The sequence below is a fragment of the Arvicanthis niloticus genome, chromosome 6 (assembly GCF_011762505.2).
Source record: "Arvicanthis niloticus isolate mArvNil1 chromosome 6, mArvNil1.pat.X, whole genome shotgun sequence".
NCBI lineage: Eukaryota > Metazoa > Chordata > Mammalia > Rodentia > Muridae > Arvicanthis > Arvicanthis niloticus.
The window spans coordinates 90,689,903-90,701,980 of record NC_047663.1 but is presented as its reverse complement, the minus strand read 5'-3'; the positions used below and the strand labels follow the sequence as shown (position 1 = coordinate 90,701,980).

At 46.7% G+C, this 12,078-nt stretch overlaps 1 protein-coding gene across 19 annotated transcripts in view; it reads right to left on the bottom strand.

Moving 5' to 3' along the window:
- The window catches only part of Mapk8ip3 (mitogen-activated protein kinase 8 interacting protein 3), a 38,137-nt gene that overhangs the window by 14,132 nt on the left and 11,927 nt on the right, over positions 1-12,078 (bottom strand). For 5 of the 19 annotated variants that reach the window (XM_034505690.2, XM_034505697.2, XM_034505695.2 and 2 more), the window contains exons 5-9: positions 8,981-9,004; positions 6,432-6,576; positions 2,868-3,114; positions 1,932-2,034; positions 1,164-1,282 (exon numbers count right to left, since the gene is read on the bottom strand). In XM_034505690.2, the coding sequence (XP_034361581.1) occupies positions 1,164-1,282; positions 1,932-2,034; positions 2,868-3,114; positions 6,432-6,576; positions 8,981-9,004 (638 nt within the window). The other 14 variants (XM_034505698.2, XM_034505693.2, XM_076937178.1 and 11 more) reach the window with 10 other exon arrangements.

The following is a 12,078-nucleotide window of genomic DNA, read 5'->3' as shown; positions in this document are numbered from 1 at the left end:
TGAAGCTGAAAGGCAAGCCTCCTGGGAAAGGAGCTCGCCACTGTAATCGTAGCTGATGACCACCTACTGACTTAAGGCTGTGCCTGTGAGATTACAGCCTCTCTCTCCTGTCCGTGAGATGTTCATGTCTCTACATCTACATAGGTTGCTTGGTGCACTTATTCACTGTATCCTGCTGTCTGTGCCACATTGAATGGCTGTGGCCACAGGCCAGGAGGGTCCTTGGGTGGGTATCCATCTAAGTAGAGGAGACAGATCCCAGCTCATGTCCCTAGAACTTGATCACCATAGTATGTCATTTGTTACTGTATTCACAGATTGTACAGTAGTGGGTCCTGCCTGAGCTCCTTATGGCCATCTAACTTCCTATTTACACACACACACACACACACACACACACACACACACACACACACAGGCTCTAGAACACCTGCCACTCTGGTAGACTGGGTATCATGGCAATCTTGGTGGTCACTGTCCCACAGAAATGAGAGCAAAGCAACACACAGCGAAGGATTCCTCTTGGTTGTGTGCCAGAACAGGACTCTGATGTTCACTGCCCCAGAACATACTCCATCACTGCATGTCTGCAGGAGTGGTGTCAGCTACATAAAGTTATAACCTGGCCACTAAAGGCACCTCACAGACCATCCCCTGTGCTTCTGTGTATCTGAACTGCCCACCCTTCACTTACTTGATGATGGTCTCGCCCTACTTGACCTGTGGAGCAGTGAGAAGTAGTAGAGTCCTACGCATTCTGCTTATAACGAATGTGGAAGCCCGTGGGAGAAGCCCGCTCCTTTCTCTAGCAAGTAGATGTGTGGCCCTGGAGAATCCCAGGAATGGCTGCCATAGCTGTGTGCTAGAACTAGACCAAAATTCAGAGCTTTTCCCAGAGCATGGCGTGGGCCCTACTCCTAGTACTTAGCTGCCTACAAGGGACATCCAGAGGATACCAAGTGCTAACAGTATGTCTTTGTGAATAAATTAAAAAACCATAAACTTTAGGGAAAGTAGGAAAGTTCAAAAAAAGAAGAATTTACTTCAGTAATATGAAGTAAAAGTCCTCAGCCCAAAGGAGCATAAAACCTTTCCTTCGTCATAACTAACAAGATAAAAAGACCAACAGGAGTCCCAGTGTCAGAGTCCTGAGCTGTGTTTACCTAGGAGGTCCGCTCCCTCGTCCACATCCCCGATGGCCTCAGACCCTGCCGTAGACAGTTCATGATACAAGGAGTCAGTGTTGATTCCAAAAGCTTTGTTTACAATTCCCTGGGTCGGGCTGTTGGGACACACACATAAAGAGCGGTTAGGAAGAGCACTGCTGTACCACCTGACAGCAACACTCCAAGCTGGTGCTGAGGTCTGCAACTGAAATGTCTCCAAAAGTCCCAACCCTAAAAGCACATGGCACAACTTTAGGAAGTGGCCTAAGAGGGAAGAAAGGAGGCTGCAGAGGGTATGTATTTAAAGGTACTAGCCCTTTTTCAATTCTGGGACTCCATGAAACAAGCAACTCTCTCACCGTATGCTTCCCTCATGGTATACTGTGTTATCACAAGTCCACAGGCTAAAGCCTTGAAACTTCTAGAAATCAACCCCCACTTCCTCATCATTATTGTTTGTTTATATTTATTTAGGTTTTTCAAGACAGGGCTTCTCTGTGTAGTCTGGAACTCAAGAGACTGCCTGCCTCTGCCTCCCGAGTGCTGTGATTAAAGTGCTGTCACTACTATCTGGCTAATCTTTCTTATTTTTTAATAGATGGTTTCAAGTATTTTTTCATAGGGATAGATAGCTAACTGATATACATGTTCAATGACAACCCTGCAATGTAGGTACAGACATGACTGGGATATGATAATGATACCCGGCCCCCTTCTGCCCCCAGCACACCGAATCCCTCATCCAGAGCCTGGCTGAATGAGCACCTGCTTCCTGTGCGGTCTAGACGGGTTTCTGGACACACATCCAGCTCTGGGGTGGAGTCGATAATGTCCTGAACATCGGACCACTCGTCACTGCTGCCCATACCTAGTACAGAACACAGGAAACTTTGTGTCAGCGGATAGCCTGAAAACTTGTGCCTTATTTACGAAGGCTTTCCAGGCCTGCATCTATAGAATTCACACTAGCTTCCACTAGATATGACTGTCAAAAAAGGGTTCTTCTCATACTGGCCAGGTGGATGGAGACCCCAGTACTATGAGAGTCTAGGGAGGAAGGCCTGTAACAAATAGGTATGTACTGCTGACGGAAGACCCCCTGCTTGCCTGCCCTGTTTAAGTTTCAAAACTGGGTTTTTTTCTTTGGTAACTGGGTCTCAGTCTCCCCCCACCCCCTCTCTCCTCAAGTACCCTAGGCTAGTCTTGAACTCCTAATTCTCCTGCCTCTACCTTCTAAGAGCTGGGAACTACAGATGTATACCTTCGTGACCGGCTTGGAGTTTGGTCTTTAAGGAAGTGATCAAGTAAAATGAGGCCATGTGGTTCACCTCACTCAACAGGTGTCCTTATGAGATTAGACATACTGTGAGGACACAGGGAGTTGGCCCTCTGTAAGCCCAGCAAGAAAGACCTTAGGAGAGACTACCTGTACCTTGGTCCTCATCTTCCTACCTACAAGACAGCTATTTAAACTACCTACCTATGGTACATACTTAGAAGCCTTAGCTAACTGATATACATGTTCAATGACAACCCTGCAATGTGGGTACAGACATGACTGGGATATGATTCAGGCTAAAACCCCAAAGAGGAAAAAACACCTCTCAGGTGTGGACAGGAGAGGTGGTAGTAAGCAGCAGGTACATGACCTCTCCCCAGGGATGGATGGAATGGTGCTGGGGTACTAGAAAGACTACACACCGATACTGACGTTCCGCATCTCTTGGGTGACCTGGACCTCCATGTTACGGCTGTTGCGCTTTTCTCGGGCCCGCTTGTTGTTCTTTGTGACACTGCCATAGTCCCCCAGGGGCTGTAGGCTCTCATTGAGTGGCGTGACTGCTGCTGAGGGCACGGAGGATGTGGGTGTGTTGGACTTGGTACCTGTAGTACTAGGTGTTGCAGCTGCTGAGGACTGGCCTGACTCAGACATCTCATCGTTTGGACACTAGAGCCAGAGAAAAAAAGGAAGAACATCACAGTAGGCCACGGTGCCATGGTTAGAGAAGCTGCTGAGGCCCCATGGCTGTTTCTCTGCTACATGGTTACAAACAAACAACACTGTGCCCACCTGTAGAGGCAGGAGTCTCCTTTTGGCCTAGTTACTCCTGAACAATGATGCTCACCCATAGCTGCCCGACTTCCCAGATGCAGCCACCACCTCATTGAATGGAATTTTCAGTTTACACCTGCCATAGGACAGTCCAGCACAATTATGAGGGTTATGATGCTACAGAGGACATGGTGGAAGACAAAGTGGGTGACCTTTGCAGTTGTAGGCTAGTCAGAAACTAACGGCAGACTAGCATGGGATAAAGGGCTCTACCCAGGGATAAGGAAGTGGCTACCTGGCACTGAATGACCAAGTGTGCTGTACACCAAGCTCCTTTCCTCCCTCTTACCATTTCTAGGACACAGATGCACAGCCCTGGATGAGGACAGTGGTGGAAAGGGACAGTGTTTCTCTGACTCTATGGCAGGGACCTCCTTAAGGAGGTCCTGAATGCTTCTGTCACACATCAGCTGAACCAAAGTTTAGCCCTAAACAACAATGCAAATTCTGCTTTAATAAAATGGAAACTGTTCTGGGGGAAATTCAGGCTCTTAAGAGAAGCCAGCTGCTAACCTTATAAATCTTGTGAGAGGAAAAAAGGCACTCAACTGAAGGGTGTAAAACAAGCAGCACACGTTTTATTCTTGTGCTCTTTCCTGATAAAACTATTAGATACTCTCAATAAAAACTGTCCCCAAACATTCCTCTATTAATTAATATTGACAAATGTATATGACATGTGACTCTGGCTATCCCAGGCAACAGCTGCCCTTCAGATCCCATTGCTTGTCTGTTGTGAAGGCCAAGGAACTGACTAAACATCTCAGATATGCACTGTCCTGAGTTCTAGAGTTTTGTTCAGAAGAATGTTTTGTTGGTGAGGATGTTCACCATGTACACCTGGTGAGGGTGTAGTGAGGACATGGCTCTGTACAGAGCTGGGTAAATGCAGAGATATGAAATCAACAGTGTGCACTTGGGTCTCAGAGATCAGAGGTGGTTCTGTGGATGCCTTTGCTCAACTCACTGGATCACTGTCACGCCCTAGCATGAGTCTCTCAGTACTGGACATAGTCATGTCTTCAAAGGACAAGGTTCTGGCTCTATGTACCAAGTTGCTTTAGTTCTAAATAAACAATTGTGCAGGGGATGCTTGGCAAAGGACAGCTCTCCTGTCAGAATTCGATGGTGTTCTTGGCATCAAGTGAGTGAAGCTCAAGGATGCTGATCTGTATCCTACAGTGGCCACAATGGTCCACAGCCAAACACAATTCAGTCCTAGCCAGCAATGCAGAGGCAAGACCCCTTACACTGGCATGCGGTCCAGCCATCTTGGAAACAGCTCTATAACAACTTCTGCCCAGTATGACAAGGGAGAAACAATTTTTTCTTCATATCCTTGTGAGTGCCAAAAGAGGCAAGCATGGTTCACATGGAGCCTTTGAGAGGTAGCTCTCAAAAGACTTGTGTTTGTCTCTCTTCAGAGTCATCCAGGTGCCTTCCAGATGTAGATGTCTGCTGCTGCCACCCAGTAAAGGGCAAAAAAGAAATTCCAAGCAGGCCAGGAAAACGCCAGAGGTATGAGCCCCTCTCATTTCCACACCTCCTTTTGCAGTGTCCACGTTCTGTTGCCTATCATGACACTTTGGTAAAAACGGGGGCATTCGCCCTCTGGCTGTGCCTCCCCCAGTGCCCCGGCTCTGTTATCCTACAGGGCCACACTTACCCAGGGGATACACCCCCCTGGCCACCACTTACCTAGGGCAAACCTCTCAACCTCCTAAACATCAACGGGGAGCAGTGACCTCCAAATGTATTGCAAAGAACCCACACTCTTAGCGGTCATTCCTCACCATGAGTAGCCACAACTGTTTGGTTAAAACACTACAGTATATAAAAACAAAAAACAAAACAAAAAACAAACAAAAATTAAGAAATTAGAAAAACCTTAAAATATGGAACATGAAATAAAAAGAATTTAATGTGTAATTACTTTTTAAAAATGAGAAAAAAAATCAAATAAAACATACAACAAACTAAAACATAAAACATCATGGTTTAAGAGAGAAAAACGATTTCAGACAACACAGTACAGACAGAAAAGACACAGTAAGAAGAAAAGCTGGTAAAGCATGGGCCTGAGTAGGTGCTGAGAGCCAGGCTGGGTCAGGCATAGGCTCCCATGGCATTCTGAAGTTCTTGTAGCTTCTGCAAATGCTTAGAGGGAAGCTTTCTCACAGGTCTGCTGTGAGGGAGACTGAGCGAGCAAGCATGAAAAGGTGGCACAATGGCAAGGCCATATCTAGATGGCCAGGAATAGGAGAGCTCTTATGGGTCTTGGTGCCTTCTTCCTAGGGCACATACACTGGCAGGACAGTGAGAGGGCAACAGCACCTCTGTCTTGCAGATACACTCATTGCCTAAAACAAGAGTAGAAGCAATGGGTCACTTTCTGACAGAGCCAGCAGCATACAACAGTCCCTGGAGGCAAGCTGGACACAGGAGGACAGTAGGCCATGAGCAACAGCATGAAATTTCAGAAGTCCTGAACCCACATCCATCAAGTCCAGAGGCTCAAGAACATGTATCCCCCCAATTTCCTCTGTGAGAAACTTTTACCAGACCAAAAGGCATCTCCTCCACCCCAGGAAGATAGTCTCTGTACTGTACACCCACCCTTGTACACAAAGTGACCTGGAACCCTGAATGAACCTGGCCTTTTCTGGGCTCCATGTTTGAGGTGCATACCTGTAGGTGGTGGTATCTCCCTTCTCAGCTTGTGGCTGAGGAGCTATGGCTGAAGACAAATAGAAAGGAGCCCAAGACAAGAGCCATCTTATTATCTATGCCTCCTCCAAATAGAAGCCTCAGGCTCTAGATACTCTAGAATCACTCTGGCTGGCATCTCGTCAGAGAGAGGCTTGTATCTGGGGATATGTTCGGTTGTTCAGCCTTAATAGACAACTTCCTTAGCTGCAGAGTGGCCTGAGAAACTAAGGGGGCTATCCTAAACTCACAGGTGCTAGTGTGAGTGTGAGGTCACACAGAGCACGAAGCTCATGCATCCTGACACCCCATCTCTGTTTCTTGTCCCTGTCTCATGTTAGGGGATGGTAGACTAACTCAGAGAAAATAGCAAAGACTGGAATCCCCTGAGTGGACATGGGATACCAGTAGTTTAGGGACCCTCACTATACACACGGCTACAAAACCTGGTAGCTGGAGCTGGACTGTAGCTGGCCGAGGTCACTCAGGTGCCAGTGGTCCCCCGCAGGCCCGAGCTTGCCCCCCATCTGTGCACGTACCATGCCATCAGCCAGGGGGAAGACATTCAGAGAGGTGGGACGCTCCTTCCTGCTGCAGTAGAAGAGAGGTAAGCACAGGAGTGTATGGTTAGATGGTTCTATGAGAGAGTCAAAGTCCATTTCTTGACACAGAGATAGTCTATGCTTAAAATAGCATCCTGTACCCAGCCACTAAGTATCATTTCTACATATTTGAGGAATGTGTGGAAATGTTCCTCAACTAGGATTTATATATTTTTCCCTTCTGTCATGCTCTAATTTAACATTTTAATTTAATTTTATGTGTATGGTTGGTTTTGCCTACCTGTCTATCTGTGTACATGCATGCCTGGTGCAATGGAGGTGAGAAGGCATTAGATTCCCTGATTCTAGATTTACAGAGGGTTGAAAGCTACCATGTGGGTGCTAGGAATCAAAACCAGGTCCTCTGGAAGAGCAGTCAGTACTCTTAACCCATCAGCCATCTCTCTAGCTCCCTCATTTTGTCTAATTTTAAACAGGAACAGTGTCAGAGCTGGTAATCCTAAGGCAATGCCAACAAGAGCTTTTCGATAGTTATTGCTTTAAAGTTCTGAATATACGTGTGTAGTGTGTGGATATGTGTGTGTGAGTACAGGAGCCACCTGAGTCCAGAAGAAAGTATCAGATTCTAGAGGCATAGGCAGCTGTGAGCTGCCTCATGCAGATGCTGCTTAGAACAGAACTCAGGACCTCTTGAAGAGCAGTAAGTGCTCTTAACTGCTGAGCTACTTCTCCAGCCTTAACAAGACCCTTTATTCTTCATTCATCAACCAGTTCTCTGGGACCTCTTGGGTTTGTGTGTGAGACTCTCCACCTTGTATTTTGAGACAAGATCTTGTACTGAACACATCCATCAGGTAGACTACCTGGCCAGCAAGCTCTGTGGGATCTGACTCCCACTGAACCATCTCCTCACAGACCCTTCTTAACAGGACATGGTCAAAACAAAGAACACTGATGTTACAACCTTTAAAGGACAATGTTTCTATGTACAGATCTCCCCAGTCATCACTGCTGACAGAAGGCAGGTCCAGAACTAGAGGCTGCCAATCAAGCAGGTTTGGCCACACACAGGTCTAGGCAACACCACACTCCCAAGGCTGTCTAAAATGTTCAGCTGTTCAGATCAAGCACAAGTCCGTTTGTGCCATAGCTTCTGACATTAAGTGTTCAGCTCCTAGAGACATGGGAGTGGAAGTGCCAAGAAGCCATGTCCAGAGGCTAGCACACAGACTCTGAAGGCAGGTAATGTGTGTTCTCTCCTTACTTCAAGAAGAAATGCAAGGGGTTAGGAGGAAGGCTGAGGGTAGTAGTACACTCAGGAACTGCCTGTAGGTGGCAGTTTAGCTTGAGAAGGCATGAATCTGGGCAAGAATCTCTTGTTAGAAATCCAGCGATTAGTCTGTTCTGCCCAAAACAACACTGTCTCCTGCAATAAGGAGACCTTTCGCACTTGCTGGGACTTAAGTTTACTTTCTTATTGGCTTGTCATGGCAAGGATAGAATCAAAGAGGCTGGGTGTTTCATGTAGGAAATACTGGTTGGGGTTGTGGAGGAATGCTCAGGGCTGAGGCCTCTCTGGAAGGTACTCTCCAGTATCAGGCTTGCATGATTCTTTCACATAGGATTGGCTTGGCCTTTTAGCATCAAATAGAAATAATTCAGATGCTGCATCCCCAAAGAGTATAGAGTTTGTCTACTTGAACTTCCCTAGTTCAGCTGTACTGACAATATCCCACAAGTGTCAAGTCCCTGGGCCACTGAGAGGGCAGCAAAGCAAGAGACTGAGAAGCCAGCAGAGCTCACTAGCCCTGCCTGTTCCAGCAAGCTCCTAGCCTCTTTGACCACATTTTGCCTCTAATGGGGAAGACCCTTGGGCCTAGTTCTGACCCCATTAAGCACTCTTACTTATGACCTGGGTGAGAAGCACATATTGTGTTCCGAGTCTCTAAACCAATGATGCCTCTCCCACTCCTCTCTTCCAGATGCTACAGGATGAAAAAAGGGGAGTTGGCTCTTGTTTCAAGGGATGGAATGACACACACACACTGCTGATGATTAAATCCACAGCTTGAGCTGCTTCTATTGGCCTACCACCTCCCAAGCCAGGGCAAATTGGAACCTGAGCCATACACTGCTCTCAGTAGGTGGAGTCAATGGCATGATTTCATCTGTGATGAGGGCAGACAGTTCTTGAGTATGGGGTAGAACCTGGAACCTGAAAAACTCAAGAAACTCTGCCGACTACTGTGTGGCCATGCTAGGGTATGCAGCAAGTCTGTACCTCCTCAGTCTTGTGAATGTATAGCTGCAGAAGGTCATCAAGAAAACTGTGATTTCAATCAAAGCCATTGCTGCCCTAATTCTTCTCTCAGACAACCCCAATCCTTGCAGTAACCTTAGCACTGCAGTGGACAAAGACCAACAGGTTTTACCTTTTCCTCCACGACTGGCGAGGACTGCAAGCAGCAACAGACACAATGGCCAGCACATAGCAGCGACAGCACAGAGGGCAGGACAAGAAGACCACATTAGAGGATGAAGGTCACACTGGCTACTATCTATGCATGTGTTCACAGGGAAAGCACGTGCATGATGATGGTGAGATATCTGGAACCCATCATGTTTTTCCCTCTATACAAACAATGGTTATACATAATATCTACAGGAATAGACACATGAGGTACAGATCCTTACGGTTTTGACAAAAAAAACCCTAGGATGTGACCTATTGAATAGGTAGGTGGGCAAACACAGGGCTTATACCATGTGCACATAGGACAAGAGCACAGAGACACACAGGCTCCCATGCACATTTGCAGCAATGGTTCAAGAACAGCAAGTGTTGGAGAGTTCACTGAGTTCATTCCAGACATACAGACTCTGAAAACCATACCAGGAGTGCAGGAAAAGGCCACATGCATTACAAGTGGCCAGCAGCTCAGACTCAGGAGGAATAAAAATTTTATAAAGTCCTTGTGGGGAACTGAAAAAGTGTGAGCAACTTAAACATCTGACCTAAAGGACATAGTTTCCTTCTCCCTCCTCTCAAGGGCAGACCATCAGCAATGCTGAAGTATAGTCCCTACTGTGATAGTGAATACATACTTGGGATGGAGGAAGGGTTCTTTCTTCACCTCAATTAGCCCACTATTTTGAGTCAAAATAGTTGCTATCGTGCCAGGGCTCTGTACTACCTTGTTGTCAGCTTGCGTTTAGACCATGGGAGAAATATTAGTTTCTATTTAACTACTCAATAATGGGAAGGAACATGGAGTCTATGGGTCAAGGAACTTCAGAGGCACTAGCCAGGGTGGTGGGGGGAGGACCCCAGAGGTGAGTATTCCCTTCCCCCATGCCCCACACCCAGTCTCCATAAGTCTGGTAGCAAGCATCATTCTCCTATACTGAGACTAGTGTGGGCTAGCAATGGGGTCAGGAGACTAAGGCAACAAGGCTGCTTATTCCTTGACCGTGGAGATCAATGGGCAGATCAGGCCATATCTGATCAAATACCCAACGGTTTGAACTCAGTGAGCACTCTTCCTGATTGGGCTGGAAAATCCCATTTGTCAAACAACAGAAAAGGCCATGGAAGCTTCTTGGGGTTTCTAGAAGGCATAGAAAAAGCCTCTCCCTTGCACCACCACTATGAGTGTCACCCTTATTCTTGGCACCAAGGGTACTATGCTGCCAGAGAACACAGGATGGCCACAGACAGAGGAGACTCACAGATCCACTTCTCATGAAACATGTCAAGGGCATGCTGGTTCTCTTAGGGAAGAAAGGACAGGAGGCAGTACCAGCCTAAGGGCCCTAAACTCCTCTCAGGTAGGAAGCATGCTTCCTACAGCCTGGTTGCCTAGAGATGGAGAAAAAAAATCTGAGTACAGGAGAGAAACCAGAGGTATAGGAGAGGCTCTGGATACCTTGCTGGTGTAAAACTATGGAGCCCAAGGAATACCTTGGTAACAAGCTCCTGGACAGGCTTCCATCCCTTCACTAAGTAGATACCCATAGGAGAGCACACTCTGCCTGAAGTTGAGGTGTTTCTTTTCCAAGGAAAAGCAGGTAACCTAGCTTGGCTCATGGTGATGATCAGAGTCACCAGAGGTAAGCTTCACAGCCTACATGGTTCTGAACCCAACCCAGCTTTGGTTCTGGCTTAGCTCAGAGGATCCTAGATTATCTATTCCTTCAGCACCAGAGGGCCTGGAATACCCACCTGTGACATAAGATACTGGGTACATGTAATCTGCAATCCTGGTTTTAGGTCACATTGCCTGGGTTACTGTGATACATTAGGCACGTTTCTCCCACATATTCAACTACAAAGCTGCTAAGGAATTCTCTCTCTCTAAGACAGTGGGGGTTTTTTTGTTGTTTTTTATTTTTTACTTATTTATTTTTTAAAAAAAACTCTGTAGCCTAAGCTATCCAGGAACTTACTATGTAGTCCTAGCTGGCATTTAACATGGATTTTCCTCCTGCCTCAACTCCTGAGTATCAGATTACAGATTTAAGCCATCATGTCTTGCTCTAACATGTTCTCCTGAAGGATATGCTGGCAAGAGACTGCTAGAAGGTTCTAGAATTCTGTGGCCCCATACAAAGATGCCAACCTCCCCACCCCCACCCCACAACCTCTATACCAGACTCAGATACCTCCTTAAAGATCACTGATTACAAGATCAGCCTGTTAACTTGGAGATCCTCTAAGGGAACAACATCACAGTTTGCAAGGAGGAGTCTTCCTGGGCCAGCAACTGACAGTGTGCAGTTCAGTGCTTTTACTCTTCAGCTATAATGAACTCAGGGTTATAGCTCACAATGATCCCTATGGTCTTGCTAATTCTTGTAGTGTTTGGATCTCTTCAAACTGCTTGTCCACTGCCTACTTTCTGCTACAAGGAAGCAGCACCATGACGAGAACACACACTCAGACCCTCCCTACCTTCCTGAGGCTTTCACATGCATCTTGTTTTCTGGTCAAAGACTCTGGTATGATGAAGAGAACAGCTTTGCCCAGCCCAGAGCTGTACATCCTGAACCTTTTCATTTGTAGACACAGTGCACAGAACAAGCAAGGAAGAGGAATATGCAGTCTTACTATAAAGCAACTAGAGGCTTTTTCTGGTTCAGACCTGATTTCAAAAGGTTAAACTGCAGAAATTTGGGACCACAGAGCAATAAGGTGATGCCCAGTTCAAAAATTTGTAGTTCTGTATGTTCTGTCTCTTACCCCTCCCCACACTTGACAATGCTGTCTCTAATCACTCAACTCCCTGGAGCTGGTGATGTCCCATGAGACCTCTGATTACTTGCTCTCTAGATACCCTGACTCAGACAGAAAGTGGTATGGAAGCCATGCTTAGCAGGATTCTTCCTGATGTCTAAGCAAAACCAGCACCAAATCCTGACCGTGGCCGTAACAGGGATCTAGGGGTTTGGACATTATCCTACCGTGCATGAGGCACAGGGATGGGGCTATGCAAGGTGACCCATCATAGAGTAGAGGTGTCCAACTTTTTGA